The following is an 18,781-nucleotide window of genomic DNA, read 5'->3' on the forward strand; positions in this document are numbered from 1 at the left end:
TCTTTAGCTATACTGAAATTGCTTGATTATGACATGTATGCGAATACCCAATAAGAAATTACAGCGTAACCTGTGATTAGGGTTGACACAGCGAGAGGGCAATGTATTCTGTAATAACTATGCCAAATTTCTTTTCCTAATATGGTCATTTCGATTTCTCTGTATTTTATATGATCTATGGCCATGGTAAGAAGTGGACAGGAGCCGGATGCAATATCAATATTTGCCTCTGCTACAAATTCCCATGTAGTTAATATGTGGAAAATCAGTACATTGATGATGAATGGGAAGGTTAGGAGAGCGAATTGCATTCTGGGAGCATAAAGTTTCCGTCTTTGATATGGCTTAAAATATGACAGAGAATAGGAAATCCTTGCAAATGCACCTACAGGGCAAGATCGAGCTCCCTTCCAACTTGATAGCATCAAACAACATCATCTAAATACCTGATTAAGTAAATTTTGTATCATTGTTTGGGAGAATCAGTTGACCAACGCATCTGGATTGAACTTTTTTCATTTGACGCTAACCAGATTTTGTGAGACCATTCATCAACTTACCCTTCTATGTTCATCATGTAGGGCTCTAACACAAGGTTGCAATGAGCTCAATTTAAGGGATTTACATACCGTTTGTGCATGTTTGGCGTATAATTCCCACCCAGGCGAAATCCAAAGCAAGCCAACAAGAAAGAGCTATCGCCTTGACCAGACCAAATGTTCCATTCCGGGAGGTTTGGTTTAACAAGCAAACCAATTACAAGTATTTCAAATCCCAAACTGAAGAAGAATTAGAAGAGGAAATGATTTTCAAAACTCTTTTCATGAATGAAACATACGCTTTCATTTCAATTCATGGAAGAGCGTTACACCCATGAAAAAGCAAATGGGTAGAACACCTAGTCACAATATCTAAGCACAGTCACTTCAGCCTCTCGGAGCCATCCAACCAAAGAAACCAAGAAAGCCGCACATGTATTCGACCCGATAAACAGAAGAAAGAGCAAGAACTAACCTTGGTTTTGAAATCAGCGAGATTAGTGGCTGCCTTATAAGATGCATCCACCACCTGTGGGAAAGAAGGCCCGAGAGCCTTTTTGGACTTTTGTCCAGCAATTACAATCGACTTCTGGATTTTGTACTTTCTTAGGTAGCAACTGTATATCATGGAGTGCTAAAAAGCAATGAACGGTTGCTCGATCTAGTGCCGAAACAGAGTATCATGCAATGGCATCGACAGCTGCAAAGATTCCATGGATATCATTCTTTTTAAGAGATTTGGGTATTCATTTCTCTAGTCCACTAATATTATTTTGTGATAATATCGAGTGCACTTTATATGTCGATTAATCAAGTGTTTCATGCAAAATTTAAACATATCGAATTAGATTATCATTACGTGTGAGAAAAGGTGGCTCTTGGAACACTTGTGTCTAAGTATGTCCCGTTTGTGCATCAAATTGCTGATCTTCATGGAACCATTGTCTACAAATGGATTTGGAAACTTATGTCGCAAATCGAAATTTGGGATTCTCCTATTCCCAATTTGAGGGGGAAGTAAAGATACCGATTTATCGATCAACGAAGAAGTATATAGAGATATCAATCAAAATCACGAGATAATTCTTGGAGATGCTAAAATCAAGTGATTCACAACTCTTATAATATAATGATCTTTTCATTTATTATTTTCATTGTTGTATTGTTTCCTTACGAATTGTAACATTTGTAATATATATAATGAAAATTATCTCAACAATGGTACGTTGAGATCAAGAATCAAATTTCTTTGTTCTTTGAGAGAGAAGACGAGGTTGGAGTCCTCGACCCGGGTCAAGAGGAGCTGCTTGAAGAGGGCGAGAGCAGCGTCGGTCTGGTTGGCAATAGATTCTCTGAAGTCCATTTTCTGGTGGCTGGTGTGAACGTGAGAAGAAACACGCGTTACTGAGAGCTCTGGTTGTGAGACGGCTAGGTCAGGAGAAAAAAGTGACTCCAGGGTGGTGCTATCGTGTCTCAATTTGCTTTCCATTTACAGCAGAAGAAAACTAGTTTTGGAAATTTCGATCATATTGAATAAATGGTTTCCGCGTCATCTTTTTGGCTGCAAAAGGATACTCTATAGAAATCGCTTCAGGATGTTAGGTAAAACATTTCCGATTAATGCCTTTGTTTTAACTTCTATTGACCTCATCATCTTCCAGCCTCCCCTGTGACAATGGAGCAATCAAGCTTGCAAGTCCAAGCGGAAACACGCCACGCTGCTGAAGAAGCAGGCGTCAGTATTAGCAGACCAAAAACTTCGAGCAGCTTAAGGAACAGCGCAGATGGTCATAGTGATGCCATGCCATCCAATAAGAGGAGAAACAAAATCCCAAGCTCTGCCCCAGACAGGTTTGCGTCAGATTATGGAGAAAGAGGAAGAACTATCCAAGCCCGAATTAAAACCTCTTCGTTCTTTGCAAATACTTTTTTATCTTTCCATGCAATCTCGAATTCAGCATCTCTTTTTTCCTGTTGCAGATAGTAATGAGGTCAAGGCAGACAGGAAGAAGGAAGCAGAATCTAAAAGTTCGAGGAGTACTGAACAGTCTTTTGGGCAGAATGATGCTGATGAAGGAGTAAAGAAACAAGATGGTTTTCGCAGTTCGAACAAGGAAGGAGTAACAAAGGTTGCATCGCAGGGATCGCCAACGGGTCAACAAGATGGCATTGGTAGAAGCAGCGCAAATGGAAAGGTCAAAGAGTTCATTATTATCTTCAATCAGAAAGCTGCTTTGAAACCTAAAGTTGACGTTCGACCTCAAGGTGGGAGCTTTCATGTTGTTGCTGCCGCTGTTTGTCTTCTATGTTGTTGCTGTTTCGGTTGTAGGTTCATTGTCTCATGAAAACTTGTTTGGCTATAGTTCGTAAATCCTGGAAAACGACATCGTGGAATCATCATGTCCATCACAAGTTTGGAATTCTTGTCGACTTTTAACGAGGATGAACTGGAATAACGCGAGAGGTGTACTGTCTTGTTGCAGGAAGCATAGACTCACTTCAATTCACTTGGATCTATATGAGCCATCAAAACTTGCTTACTTCGAACTCAGCAATTGCTTGCAAGGACATGGGTTGGTTTGCTTTTCTTCGTACCCAGCAATTGCTTGCACGGGATATGGAATTGCTTACCATAGTAAATAGCACACCAGTTGAGGAGCACACAATTAGACCGGTTTGTGAGGCAAGGTTGAGTGATTTTCAAAGCGGCATCGGTCAATAGCACACTCCATTTCTGTCTTACCTATCATACTGCTTCATACAGAGCGCCAAGGAGAGTATTTTTACTGTCTAATGGAACCTGGAATCTGAAGCCATCCCTCTCCCTCGACCCATGTTTTGCCCAACTTGTCCTTAAATTGTGCATCAGAAGAATCATCATGGACAGCACCCATCTTCAAATCATAATTATTACGAGTTTCATACATAGATGGAATCATGGAACAGGGCCAAAGTAAAAAAAATCCAGAGATCACCTATCTGTGGGCATACCCCATTACTCTAGATTTGCAGAATCGTACTTCCAGAGGAAAAGTCAACATTGCATCAATGTAGGAAGGCTTGTAAGATTAGTGTCCTGAACTCACCACCTAAGGGATCACTCCATTTTCCCTGCTCTTATTTGTTTTGAGTGGATTAGAGATGTTGAGACACGGGCACAGGGAAGAAAAAGGAGACCAAACCCTGTTCACCTAGACAAAGCAGTGAGGGCAAATTCAACTCTGCACCGGAATAGAAAAGCTAGAACACCAAAATCAGATAGAGCTTAAGAATAGTAGCTTTGCACGGGACTCTGCACATAGATTTTTCAGTGTCGACATTAAAAGAGAACGAATGTACAATGTCCTGCATATCAATCAGCCTCGATTAATCAGACTTGCAGCAGCACAAGAGTGCTTCAACCTCGTCTATGCGTAGTTGTGTGACTATGCAAATTGTTAGCTCAGAGGAGGGATTTCGTAGACAGCGAGAGGCATTTGACCAATGAACTTTAATAGCTACCGTGCCCATATAATAAACTAATTGACAATGGCGTAACTTAATCGTCTTTCTGCATGCGATTACCATTGAGAGCAGCTTGGTATATTTGCTTCTCAGCCCATCCACTATCCGATAGCGTCAAATATCCCTGCAGGCGAAGAGGGGGAGCAATTTGAACCAAATAAATTAATATCACAACTAAGGGAAATAATATAAGTGCCACGGGAGAACAGGATATCAAGTGTGAGCACAAGGGCTTCACCAAAACAGATAATGACTGAAATACTTCTATGACAAAACAAGTAATACATCTTTGAGGATTCAGGCCTTCATCCTAAAAAACAAACCCCCCCTCCCCATAAAAACACCCTTTCCCCTGCCCGCTCAAAAAAGAAAAGCAAGGGATAGGGGCGAAAAGTGAGTCAAGCGGCTCGCGAGTCCCTCGGGCTCGGCTTGAGAGAGCATTTGTGTTGTGTTCCTTTCTTTTGATAGAGACATCAACAAAGTCAAGCCACACAAAGTATACGGACAAATAAGGTCTCTTCATTCACGCAGCTGCGACAGGCGAAGTGAGAATCCAAGACGCGGTAAGTACATGTACTCAATGCTGATTTGGGAAGTATTCGATTTTGATCGCGCAAATCTCAAATGTGTTTATAGGCACAGATACTTCCGGATCAAAAGAAAAACTTGAATTATCAAAGAACTATTCCCTATACTTTTATTATGAAAAAAAAAAATAGAAGGGGCAAAGAGATGGGAAGACATACATGTCCATGAACATGTGATGATAATTGATACAATACAATAAGATATTGCATCCTCCCTAATTGTGCATTGATGAATTAATTCATCAAAACATATGCAATAAACCATACATTCTCTCGTTTTATTGCCAATATAGTCAGGAATACTAACGCTCTTGTTCGACTTATAATCAGTCAGCTAGTGGATTGAACACCTGACCCATAAACAATATCATGCCAATCATATCCTCTCTCACCAAGAACAGGAACGGGTGATCGGCGACAAAGTCTATCTTCTCCGAAAAACGCGAACTCCCATTCATAATAACAACAGAAGCGGCGGCTGCTTCTGTTCCTTCTTCGTTAACTTCAATGAAGGATTTGTGAAATATGGCTGAGACATAGAGATTGAGAGAGTCTACCATCTCCATCAATCCTCCTCCACTCGAAAACGGCAATACCAATCCCAACTTCTTCAGATCTTCTGAAGCTTCAAATCCAAAGGATATCTTGAATCTCAGGATTCGAAATTCCCCCACTTCCAATTTCTTGTAGGGAAGATGGCGATCCAGAAATCCAGATTCAGAACCGACTTTTCTACGAGAGCTGGAAGTCCGTCTCTCGCATCTGGAAGAAGTAAGTACATCGAAAACTTATGCATGTCCTCCCCTTGCTTATAAGGAAGTGCCAAGACTTTAAAACCGTCGTAAGCCCCTAGGATCTGCTCGTTCTCGCTAGTCATGAAGGGAACTTGAACAGAATTCCCATTGAGAAGGAAAAAGTCATTATCCTTTGTCTTTGAAGGGTCGAACTTGTCATTCCAAGCACCTTTGAAGTAAAGGGTATTCGCAAAAATGAGTTGAGTTGAACTGTCAACTAAGCCAGCCAGGAGAGCCTCCTTTATGAGGCCACTGGTCTCCTTCTCAGCCCATGCATTAACCTCGCTAGTCACCTCAACAGCCTAATGGGTTCTTCTAATCAGTACATAGAATACCAGGTGACACAAAAAGCGAGCAGCTAACGCTAGTGTTTAACAAATAGAAAGGAAAGTCATGTAAAAGAACTTAGAAAAGACTCCAATTCAATTGGAATCCGAGCCATTTATGGAGGGATGAAAGTTACGGGTCAATACTAAAGTTAATTAGCACATAACCACATTCTCAACCATGACTTAAGAAAGAACAAAAGCATCAATTTCACAACTCAAAGTAGTATAGACGAACCATTGATATAGAGAATTAGGCAACAAAAGGAACATTAGAGAACCAAGAAAACAATAGGTACAAGAAAAAAGGGTAACCCCGTCAGCAAAGATGTCCCTACAAAAAACGGTCACCCTATGTTTCTATAACTCCATGCACCAACAAAGTGAAAGACTGATATTCAAACAGAGGACTGCTGAAATTCCTAACAAAGGCAACATACTAGTACTCACGGAACATATGTGAGAGTCTGACTAGTCGATATTGCACTACTTGAAGTATTTGACTACAAAAGATGTTCTTTAACATGGTGATTGCATGATAAGTAAGTTCTCCAAGATCCTTAAGTTAAGCACAGCGTGGAATCCAAGCACAAGCTGCAGAACTAATCTACAATTATATTTTCCATAAACATCTACAATGACACATCTCACTCCATTCTACAGCCACCCGGAAATTGCTTGATCATGACAAGTCTGCAAATACCCAATTAGAAATAACAGTGTAACCTATGATTGGGGTTCGTACAGCTAGAGGGCAGCGTATTCTGTAATAGCTATGCTTAATTTTTTTTTTCCTTATATGGTCATTTCTATTTCTCTGTATTTATATGATCTATGGCTATGGTAAGAAGTGCACAGGAGCCCGGTGCAATATCAATATTTGCCTCTGTTAGGAGGGTAAAACTTGTTGCACTAGCGAATTGCATTCCGGGAGCATAAAGTTTACGGCTTCAACATGCTTAGAATATGACAGAGAATAGGAAATTCTCGTAAATGCATCTACAGGGCACGATCGAGGTCCCTCTTAACTTGATAGCTTCAAACAACGTCACCTAAGCCCTAGTTAAGTAAATTTTATATGATTGTTTGGGAGAATCAATTGACCAACGCATCTAGATTGACCTTTTTTCATTGAAGCTTACCAGATTTTGTGACCATTCATCAAATTTACCCTTTTATGTTCATCATGTAGGCCTCCAACCCAAGGTTACAATGAGCTCAATTTAGAGGATTTACATATTGTCTGGGCTTGTTTGTAGTAAACTTCACACCTAGAAGAAAAGCAAGCCAACAAGAAAGAGCTATTGCCTTAACCAAACCAGATGTTCCATTCCGGGAGGTTTGGTTGAACGAGTCAACCAATTACAAGCAGGATTTCAAATCCCGAACCAAAAGAAAAATTAGAAGAGGAAATGATTTTCGAAGCGTTTTTACAAATAAAACAAACTCTTACATTTCAATCCACGGAAGAGTGTTAAACCCATGAAACAGCAAACAGGTAGAACACCACCTAGTTAAATTCCTAAGCACAGACACTCAACCTCTCATAACCATCCGACCAAAGAAACCAAGAAAACCGCACATGTATTCAACCCAAAAAAAAACACGGAAAAAAGAGCAAGAACTAACCTCGGTTTTGAAATCAACAAGATTAGTGGCCACCTTATAAGACGCATCCACCACATGTTGGAAAGAAGGCCTGAGAGCCAACGACTTATCGATCCAAATGCCGTTTGCGAAGGACAGCTTGGGCCCACCGGCGGCGCTATCGTTGGCGAGCATGATGGTGAGGAGCTGAGAAGCTAAGGAGTGGAGGTGGTCGGTGGATTTGGCCTTGAGGAAAGAGAGGAGCTGGTCCTGGGTGGGCCCTACGGAGCCAGCGGCGATCAGGCCAAGCACGACATGGATGGAGAGGGGAGAGAAGACAAGGTTGGAGTCCTCGACCTAGGTCAAGAGGAGCTGCTTGGAGAGGGTGAGGGCAACGTCGGTCTGGTTGGTGATCGATTCTCTCAGGTCTATTTTCTGGCTGCTGGTGTGAATGTGAGAAGAAACACGAATTACTGAGAGCACTGGTTGTGGAGCGTGAGAGAGAGTTAGAGATGTAAAATGGGTCTAGAACTCATGACAATAAATGGGTGATAAATGGATTACCTAATGAGTATTCAATGGGTCATAAATGAGTTACCTAACAAACTTAGATGAATCATAATAAGTTTATTTCAACTAATAGAACAACATGATACCAGCAATAATGTTATGTACAAATCGCAAATGCATTAACACCCATAGCCGCAGTCATTGAGTAGTATACTCGCTACAGGGGGATAACATAATACTAATAGCTTGCGAATGTGGAAAGAGGCATGAGATTTAACCTTAGCTCATCATTTTCCAACACCAAACGGGCCTTATTATTGTTAGTCTCCGAGATCTTTGACGGAGTGTACTTATCGGGATGCCACCGCTTCTTCGACGGAGAGGCACTCCAAATAGCTTCACGCATCTTGCTTCTCTCGTAATTAGTCGCATCTTCCCCATCGAGAATCATGACGGAGCTCAGTGAAGTGCTGGTTGGAGAGTCTGTAACATTATTACCGACTTGAGCAACGTGGTTCTTAAGACATTCATCACGAGAAAGTTCCTGAAAACCTAGGTCGAAATGACGGAATTACTCGTAGCGACGGGCTTCACATGATTCTGTACAAAGTAGATGATGTCATTGTACAGCTTCCTCATGTGAGCGAGCTCGGGAGCAAGCATGTCATTGCCTCTTCTCAGCTTCTCTGTTAGGATGCACGTGTGAGTTGTGTTAGAAAAGTCCCACATTGGATAATTAATGTGGTGTTGAGCAGTTAATATGTCACGCCCCGAACCCCATCGAGAGCACGACACCCTCTACTGGTCGATTTATGCGACATCCCAGGGTATCGCCGACCTCACTTATAATCATCAGAAATTTAAATCAACAGCGGATACCACAATCAACCCAGACCATTTGAAACTGGGGAAAGTCAGGGAGAATATAAATATTTATTTCCATTATCAAACTTATAAAATATTCACAATTTACCACCTACATTTACATATGCACACCGTGCTATAATCCACCGACAACAAAAAGGGTTCGATGACCTGGTATTCTAACCTCAAAAATGGTGCTCTTCCAAAAACCTATTCTCAACCCCTATACTAGTCCCTACGCCCCTTTCTCGGCGTCCACTCTGAGTCCGACTCCTCGTCATCCGAATCCAAACTCCCCTAAAGGGTTTGCTCCTCCAAAGAATCCTGCTCGGCCTCAATCTCAATTGGGTGATTAATGTCACCCGACTCAGCTGGAACTTCGTCCTGATCCTCCTCAGCCGGTCCCTCAAAGAAATAGTCCTCAGGCATGAAATTGGGATCCATAAACTGCTCATACGGGAGTATATACTCCGGTTCCTCCCCAGGCTCTGCAGACTCGGCAGGCTCGTTCTCGGGTTCTGCCTCGGGCTCTACCTCCTCTGGTTCCTCCTCGGGAATTGGCTCTAAATCTATGTCCATCGGGTCGTCTTCTGCTTGAGATCCTTCGGGCTCGGGTTCGTGCTCAGCCCCTAAAGATTCCTGTGCTATAGGTGCTGGATGCAATCCAGATTGCGCTAAACTAGTTTCCGCACTAGTCAATTCTCCGTCTATAGGGGGTATAGCAGACGGGTCCCAATCCCCAACCAAATCAAAAGGAACATCAAAACCCCTGACGAGCCCGAACTCATCGACTCCGTCCCGGAAGAACCAGGCAGTGTATACATGGGTCTCCCATAAAGGTAGTCCTACTTCTACAAAGACCATAGTAGTGTGCTTAATCCAGGTCATGTTATCGCCCATAGGAAACTCTGCAACCTCATACTCGGTGTGCACTGGTACCCCAAAACGCTCAGGTGGCGATGGCGGAGGACTCATGGCTCAGGTCGGGGTTCTGAAAATAATGTTGGTTGAAACAACCATGAGACTACACCTCAGTAAGTACACCCCTAAACCTCACCTAAGCTATCACGTACCTCCGGACAATTACAAAACACAATCACACACACACACACACTAAATCATCGCATAGCAGGCACATTAATGATTCTTACCATGGCCTATCATACGTGCTACCTGCACGTTAGTCGCAATCACATCATAGACAACCACATGCATGTACAAATCTCATTTCATGCATTCGTTCCGTTCTCATCATGTTTTTTCCACATCACTCGCCAGTGACCCGCGTTACAGTACACGCCTCAGGTCCACTGCAACCAACTTATCACAACACTCCAAGGCCCGCGTTAACGTACACGCCTCAAGCCATGTTTCTTGCCCGCGTTGCAGTACACGCCTCAGGCTCAACATCTACCACCTACTGCACAACCCACATTGAAGTACACGCCTTAGGCTGGCAGTCTTCCGGTAATACCGGGCATCGTCTCGCGTTGAAGTACACGCCTCAGGACAGCATAATTTCCACAATCGCACATGCCACACCACATTCACTCTCTTACTCATGCACATACTCAACAATCATTTGCCACACGCAATTGACCAATCACACGTGGCCCGTGCACGCATCAATTCACACACAATTCATGCTTACTAAGCATTTGACATGGCCAATTTAACAATTAATTCAGTCGCCCAAGCGTGCACCCGATAGGCATATTTCAATCATTTAATTACACAACCATGCACTCAATTTTATCACCACAACTCAGTCATAGTTCAAACACACATTAAACACACAATTTGCAATTTTTCTCCAACCAAACGGCTGCAATTCAATTCCGGCCCTTCACGACACTTTCCCACAACTAATTGCTGGTTCTCAATATCCAATTTACACCCCGATCGGCACATCACAGCCCACCGAACGGCCAATCACAGCCACCTATTGACCTCAAAATTTCCATTAAAATTTTCCGAATTCAATCCTAGGGCCGCTAATCTATTCTGCTCCTAAATTATACAATTTCACACCCACATAAACCCGATTTCAACCAAAAATTATCCGTCGATACCCGACGTCCTAAATTGGGTTTAGAGCGCGACTTACAGAGTTCTAGACTAACGCGGCTAGAACGGAAAGCGGCGGCATACGGCGGGGACGACGGCGAGCGGCGGCGTGGCTTGGCAGTGTGGACGGCGACGGCGGGCGGCGGCGGGCTTCCTTGACCGTGGCTCTCGGCCACTCAAGCGGGAGGGAGAGAGGGAGGGGAACGGCGGCGTGGGGGTGGCGGTGGCGCGGTATGGCGACGACGAGGCGGCGCGGTATGGCGACGACGAGGCGGCGCGGTACGGCGGGCGGTGAGTGGCGACGTCGGTGTACGGGCAAGGGGGGGCGATCGGCGAGGGAGGAGGAGGAGAGAGAGGTAGCCGTGAGGTTGAGGGAGAGAGAGTGAGGAGAGAGAGAATTGGGTTTAGACTTAAATAGTGAAATTTGACCCAAAATGGCAAATGACCATCTTGCCCTTGTCTCATAAACCAAATCGACGGTCCAAATTTGATCTTATCTTGAAACCGACGGCCGGGATCGAATCTTGCCCAAAATATCCAAGGGCAATTTGGGAATTTCATAAAATTCCAAGGGCAAAATTGTCCATTCCAAAAAGTTAGGGCAAAATGACCAAAATGCCCTTCTTCCATAAAACATGCCCTTTACAAACTCTTAGGGGTAAAATGGTCACTTTCCTCATTTCTCATCGAAATCGAATTTTTCTGGAGGAATCGAGACAATCCAAAATTTCATGTTCCATCCGCAACGTCGTCCTAGCGTCCCGTTGCGACTTCCAAATTTTTCCGATGTCCGATTTGGGCTCAATTAAATAATCAAATTTTATTAAACGCAACTCGAGCGTTTCTCAAACTAACTGGCGGCTTGTTGGGGAAATTCGCATATTCGACCCGTGACTGACAATAATTCAGGTCACGTGCAAGTTCATTCGGTTGGTGACGACTTTGGTTGTCATTTAATCGCGAGGATCAATTGCTAGATCCGAGGGCTACGATCGTTTGGTATAGGTTCAGGATCAGTCGCCAAGTTATCTCGCGATCCGGCGGAATCATCCGCGATCCACTACTATGACAGTGGCGAACTGACCCCTGGCTATCCTTGGATTGGCCAACAGTAGCTCAAAATATCACCCCAACGATTTCATGGTCGAAAGTAAATTCACGATCGAATTTTCTTTTAGTCGTACAAATTTAAATCCCTAATTAGCATTTCTCTAATGGTTAGTATCCCAGAAATGATTAGTTCCGGGTGAGAACTAACTACGAGTACATTCATAAAACTCAATATTTTATAAATTTCAAATGGACCAATTTTCAGGATGTCACATAATATATCCTAGTTGGCTCATAACTCATTGGCTTAAACTTTTGAGTGAAGGTGGGTCCAACTGAATATGTTGACGGGCTCGGACTTGAGCTCTCTCTTGATGATCTCACCAGGTGAAGGTGTCACGCCCCGTACCCCACGAGGTGCGAGCATCCTACCTCTGGTCGTTTCTGAAGCAACGCTCCCAGGATGCGTCGCCAACCCAACACCCAATCAGAGATAAGGCACATGCGGAAACAACGTATATAAATATAAAATATATATATATATATATATATATATATATATATATATATATATATATACACCCGTACAAAACAACACACGTGAGACCAAGGTAGAACAGCCATCAAACAAGAATATACACTTGTACTCTTATAGTAAAAACCCTTTTTACACTATCCTTTTTAAACAACTCCAAAAACATACAACAGTCAACTGTCACTATAACAAAAAGGGTAAGTGGCACTAGTGGTTAGGCTAACTAGGGTAGGATCGCCATTCAAAAAGAGACAGTTTTTACTTCACAGGGTACCGGCCTGCTCTAGGGCTCCTAGTCAGGGTCTGAGGACTCCGATGAATCGCCCGATGGTTCCTCTGAAGACTCCTCCGAATCCATGGCCTGTGCTTGCTCATCCTTTGTAACAGTCTGAATTTTCGATCCTTTCCCAGGATTTAAGGAATGAATATTTTGACCAATGCACTTATAGTGAGATCTCACCCGGAAATGCGCATTCTCGGGATGCTAACCTTAGGGGTAGGGCCGTTACGGGATTGAGTTCGAATGACCAAAGAACTCGACCTGGGTTCGATCTTCGACCATATGGATTGACGAGGGAATGTTTTGAGCCAACCGAGACCGGTCGACTTGATTGATCGTGTCCGAAGGGAACTAGCGACAGGCCCTCGCAATTATATGACAACCGAAGTCGTCCCAGATAGAGTAAACTTAAACGTGATTTGACTTAGTGTCAGTCACGGGTCGAGAGCGCGTAATCCCAATGAGCCACCCATTAGCCAGAGATAAGCTAAAGTCACGATTGTTCGATTTTAGTCATTTCTTGAAATTCGGGCCCGGGAATCGAGAATTTTGAAAGTGACAATTTTGAGCGGCCGATGACGTTTTTGGCTTGGCCAACCTTGGGGCCACCCATTTCTGCAAAAAAAAATGGATTTCGGTCCGGGGCCGAAAAAATTACGGTTTTGCCCCTATGGGCACCGAGGCTGGATTCGAAGGCCGTTTGAGGTTATTTTTCGCGGCCAAGGTCATTTTGGGGTGGCCACGCACATTTAGAGTGGTTTTGGTCAAAAATTAGAATTTCGACAAAAATTGAAAAAATAATATTATTTTATTTTCAGGACTTTGCAATCGATTTTGAAGGGCTTAAGAAGCTATTTTCACAATTCCGATGCCATATTATGTTGGCCACGCACATATGGAACGCGTATGTGCGAAAATTGGAATTTCACCCCGGGATCGGAAAAATGACGATTTTGCCCCTGGACCCGTTTCAGTTCCGAATTTTGGGATAATTTTGGGATATTCAGGTCTGAAAATATCAGCTCAATTATTGGACAATTGACCCTTTTACCCCTCACTTTTTGGATAAGATTTAATTAGAACCGTTAGATTAGGGGTATTTTGGTCAAACGGCCCGGATCGGCGACACGTGGCGCTTTGGACTGCTATTTTTGACCAAGACCAGATCAGTTTCTCTCTCCTCACCCTCACTCTCGGCAGAACCATCACAGACCAGCTCTTCCTCCTCCATTTTCTCTCATTTTCCTCTCGGTTTGGCTTCGCCGGAGCACACCGCCGGCCACCGTGCCCCGCCGTGGACCACCTCAGCCCCCTCAGCCTCAACCTTGCCCTCTCCGACCCTTTCTCTCTCCCTTTCCCTTTATTTTTCTCTCTTTTTCTCTCCCGTTTTCTCACTGCCGCCGCGTCGGAGCCTCGCTGCCGCCGCGTCGGAGCTTCGATCACTGTTCCGTCGCCACCCAGACGTCCGGCCACGCTGTATGACGCCGACCGTACTCGTCCCCGTACAGTGTCCGTACGGACGGTACTGTAGCAGTCCGTACGGTCCCGTCCGTACGGCGCCGCAGCCGTCGCCGGCACCTCGCCGGCACCCCGTCCCAGCCTGTCCGTACAGTGTCCGTACGGGGGGGTGGTACTGTTCACCGCGTCCGTACGGGGGTCGCTGTTCTCGCCGTCCGTACGTCGCCGGCGACGCCGCTCCCGCTGCTGCTGCTGTCCCGGCCCGTTCCAGCCCCGTTCTGTCTCGCCTTTTTAGGTAAGTGTCTTCCCCAAAAACTACCTAGGAGCTCGGGTATTTCTAGACTCGTTTAGGACCCGATTTAGGCGATTTTGTGACTATTTTAGGGGCTGTTCGGGACTGATTTGAGTGGCTGATTATTTGGTGGTTGCGGACTGATTAGGCGAAGAATTTTGAGGTTTAGGGAGCTTGGATTAGGGCTGTGATGTTGAGGTTTGATCGGAATTAATTTGTGCGATTAATTATTGGGATTGTGCCTTGAATGGAAATTTGTGCGTGATTGTGCGATTTGTGGTAGTTGGCTGATTTGGGATTGTGTTTCGGGTTGTGTACGTGTGGTCGTATATGTCACGTGTGTGGCCATGAGGTGTGATGGTGTGGCAGTGCGATTGCGCAATATGTTCGCGTGCCAAGAATGTGTGATAGTGCTTCGGGATCGCGTGTTATATGTGTATGATTGTGTGGTGTGCTTTCGTGGTGAGAATGTATATTTGCAAAGTGTATGTGAATTGTGAAATGTGCATGCAATGTGGAATTGTGTTTGGCCGTGCGAGTACTGGTCGTGCGTAAGTGTGGTTTGAGTGGAACGAGGATATGGAAATGTGGTTTGGTTGGAAAGGTCCGTCCTGAGGCGTGTACGTTACGCGGGACGATGCCGTCCCTGACGAGGTGACGATGCCCGGCCAGACGAGGTGTCGATGCCTGACGTGGTCAGAAGACCGTTGGCCAGATGCGTTTTACGCGGGCGCGGTAGAAGGAAAGTGTGTGTAGGATTCCGTCCTGAGGCGTGTACGTTTACGCGGGACGATGCCGTCCCTGACGAGGTGACGATGCCCGGCCCGACGGGGTGACGATGCCTGACGAGGTCAGAAGACCGTTGGCCTAATGCGTTTTACGCGGGCGCGGTAGTGGTGGAAAAGTTGAGAATGAGTGGGATTTGGCAAGACAAGCGAGAGGATTGTGGAAAGTGACGCATGGTGTGAGTAGCGTGCGAGTGTGTTTGTATCGCATGATGTGATACTTAATTATGGGGTAGAAACTGCTAGGCACGGTATGGGACGTGCCCAAGTGGTTTCTGTCTTATAATTAAGGCACGCGCGCTTCTGTGATTCCTTGCTGTGATGTGTTGGCTGTGTTATTGTCTAACGTGCAAGAACGTGCGTGATGGATTCCAGGTAGGTCGCATGTGATTGTTAGTTTGGCCGATCGTTGTGTGTTATGTGTGTTTTCGTCTGGCGGTACGTGAGTGCCTACGTGGGGTTTGGGGTTGTACACTTATTGAGATTCGTCTCATGATTGTATAACCGCCACTTTCAGACCCCCGGCCCTAAACCCGGGAAGTGCGCCTTTTCTTTTTGGAAGTCCAGGGAGCTGCTATTGGTGCCCAGTGGAGCTGCAGGTGAGTTCCAAAGATTCAAGCCAGAAATTCAGAAGCAGAATGGAAGAGGGCGACCCTTAGGTTTTTCCCTAGGGTGTTTTAGGGGTTGTATAACTTGGGTTATCCGATAGTGAAGTTAAGATAACCAAACCCCCTGAACTTTTGTTTAAACGGTGACCGAGGATGTTAGTACGTATTTATGTCGTAATATGATGTTTGTATATTTGGTGTTGCATGAATATGTAGTTGCTGGATTGTTCTGTTGTTCTACCCCGTTGTCGTCATTATTTGTCCGGGGTTTTGTTATTCGCTTCCGCATGTGGTTCTGATGTTTGGGTTGGGTCGGCGACGTTCCTAGGACGTCGCATCATTTCGACCGGAGCAGGGGATGTCGCGAGCTCGTTGGGGTTCGAGGCGTGACATCCTTGGCTGCGATCCTCTCGTCCTCCGAATCCAGCTCCAACTCTGGGTCCAGATAAAGACCTAACTCATCATCTTCCTCAGCTCCTATCTCCACATCGAACCCTACCTCGGCGACCTCTCCAATTTCTTCCTCATCATCTATGTCCATGTCTTCGAGTTCCTCTTCCTCGTCTTCGAGCTGATCAGGATCTTCGGCGATTACTTGAGGCTCCCCATGCATGGGCTCATCCACGCCGTCTACGTCATACACATCTTGAGGATTGACTATCTCACCATCAGCCATTCGTGGAATCATCAATCCATCTTGGTCGACCGGCACATGAAAAGTCCTAAGGGGTTGCCCTAGGTTTTCGTCTGCATCTCGTAAGCACCATGCCACGTACTTCTGGGTCAAGTGAAAGTACTCTCCCACGTTTATAAACACCACGGACCGGTATCTTACGTATGATTCCCCATTTCCTGCGGGGTAGGTACTGGTATACTGGTGTATCTGTACAGGTATTCCAAAAAGCGGCTGGTTCGGCATCCTTACGGCTGGGGATCTGAAAAGTTTCGGTTTACACAACCGTGAGATGAATCTCAATGAGTTCAACCCCTAAAGCTAGGCTAGGCTAGCATGCAATCTCCTGACCGAAAATAAATATTTGAAACCATAATGCAACAACAATCAAATAATTCTCTGACCCTGCAGGTTAGGCAGTTCAATATATAATAATCACGGCACGTACGTGACACACATTATCACACGTACGCCAATCACATGCTCATACACCGAGTCTCACAACTTGTATGCCAGTCCATGCATGTTCATGCATGCAAATGTCGTCGACAGGTCACGTGCATTTCCCGGCCCACTGGCCCACACTGGCAATCGCCCAATTTATTATTTATTACGGTGACTCGAGTCAACAACATTCACGGCCCGGTGCATCTAGCCTGCTTCAAAGTGCATGAGGCTCGGCAACCGATCCGGCCCGGTGTCTCTAGCACGCTTCAAAGTGCATGAGGCGCAACATTGATCTCCTTACGAACCAGCACCGCTTCAAAGTGCATGAGGATGGTCGTCTTCCGGATGTACCGGGCATCGTCCTGCTTCAAAGTGCATGAGGACGGTATCGATCCGAAGGTCACGACCCGAAGGTCTTTAGGTGATCACGCAACTCATTACTATCCAAACCCAGCGTATGACGCTTCAGGGTATTTTAGGTGATCACACACTGATGGTAGGCACGCATTCTCGCACAATTTCCCCACATGCATCACACTAGGCATACATAATGCGTGTCCATGTTATGCAATGCAATGCACCATGAGCACCAATGAAATTCAAACACTCAATATCACAACACGTGCTCAATTGGCCCAATTAATACCATGTGGTCCGATGTGCGATTCACAGTTCAATAATTAATTGCAAGCCAAACAGTGGCCATTCGCACTCCACAAAAATCAGCCACACCACATGCGACATAGCAGTACTCAATCAATCACAATTAAGCACGAATTACATACAATCAATCAACCCGGACATACCCGGCAATTCCACCAATGGGCTCCTAAATTGGCTAATCAATCCAATTACTCTCCCCAAAAATTTCTCATTGATCCACTACATTTTTCCCGATAATAATTCCTACTAATCGGTACACTAATTCCTCTCAGCATGTACTAGTATTCCTAAACCAGTCCAAAAAAATGCACCATCAGTCCTAATCCGGGTTTAGGAATTTTACTCACTTAATTTCTGGACCACAGCGACGAGGAACGGCAGCCGATCAATGATGAACAGTGAAACCGGCGGCGACGTTCCCGGCGAACGGTACGGACAGCGGCCGGCGGTGTACGGACGGGGGGCGATGTACGGACTTGTACGGACCATACGGACAGGCGGAGGACGGTGGCCGGCGAGGTGGCGGTGGGCGGCGCGACGGTCGTACGAACGGCGACCGTACGGACGCTACAGTACCGACCCGTACGGACACTGTACGGATAGGTACGGTCGGCGTCGTACAGCGTGGCTGGACGGCTGGGTGGCGACGGAACGGCGATCCGAGCTCCGGCGAAGCTCCAGCGGCCCTATTTGCCGGACGGGAAAGGGAGAAAAAGAGGAAGAAAGAGAGAGAAAATGGTGGAAAAGGGGAGGCTGCTCGGTGGGGTTCTGCTCTGGCCGAATAAGGGGGAGAGGAGAGAGAGGGGGTCGGTCCAAGCTGGTCAAACATGAGGGCTAGGGGCGACACTTGTCGCGATCCTACGCGATTTCCCATTTTGCCCTTAATCCAACGGTCCTCGTTGATCCTATCTAAATAATTGAGGGCAAAAAGGTCTTTAGCCCCAATAATGCAGCTGATAATACTTTTAATTATCTCAAATAATTTTCCAAAAATTCGGACCCAAAAATAGCCCAGGGGTAAAACCGTCATTTTTCCGGTCCCGGGGCAAAGTTCCATTTTTCACCCGTACCAACCCTCCATGAGTGTGGCCAACATAATACGATGTCGGAATCGCAAAATTCATCGCGCAAGCCCTCGAAAATCCACGTCAAAGTTTAGGGAATAAAATAATATTATTTTTCCAATTTTTGTCGAAATTCCAATTTTTGGCC

At 45.3% G+C, this 18,781-nt stretch overlaps 1 protein-coding gene and 1 pseudogene across 1 annotated transcript; one reads left to right on the forward strand and one right to left on the reverse strand.

Moving 5' to 3' along the window:
- Positions 1-1,860: 1,860 nt before the first annotated feature.
- Positions 1,861-3,333, forward strand: LOC130140831 (uncharacterized). The gene is made up of 2 exons (XM_056321355.1): positions 1,861-2,804; positions 2,903-3,333. Exons 1-2 carry the CDS (start codon positions 2,324-2,326, stop codon positions 2,974-2,976), a joined length of 555 nt encoding a protein of 184 aa, XP_056177330.1. The 5' UTR covers positions 1,861-2,323; the 3' UTR covers positions 2,977-3,333.
- Positions 3,334-4,841: 1,508 nt separating this feature from the next.
- On the reverse strand, positions 4,842-9,686 carry LOC130140852 (serpin-ZX-like; annotated as a pseudogene).
- Between the last annotated feature and the right edge of the window lie 9,095 nt (positions 9,687-18,781).

Source organism: Syzygium oleosum, unplaced genomic scaffold (assembly GCF_021117445.2).
Source record: "Syzygium oleosum isolate NSW1041296 unplaced genomic scaffold, Sole_v2.1 Sole_v2.22, whole genome shotgun sequence".
NCBI lineage: Eukaryota > Viridiplantae > Streptophyta > Magnoliopsida > Myrtales > Myrtaceae > Syzygium > Syzygium oleosum.

Excerpts from the sequence above, each read along its gene's own strand:
- LOC130140831 (XM_056321355.1), top strand. The coding sequence starts at position 2,324 with ATGGTCATAGTGATGCCATGCCATCCAATAAGAGGAGAAACAAAATCC. Across the intron at positions 2,805-2,902 it reads AGTTGACGTTCGACCTCAAG|TTCGTAAATCCTGGAAAACG; the intron begins GTGGGAGCTTTC and ends GTTTGGCTATAG.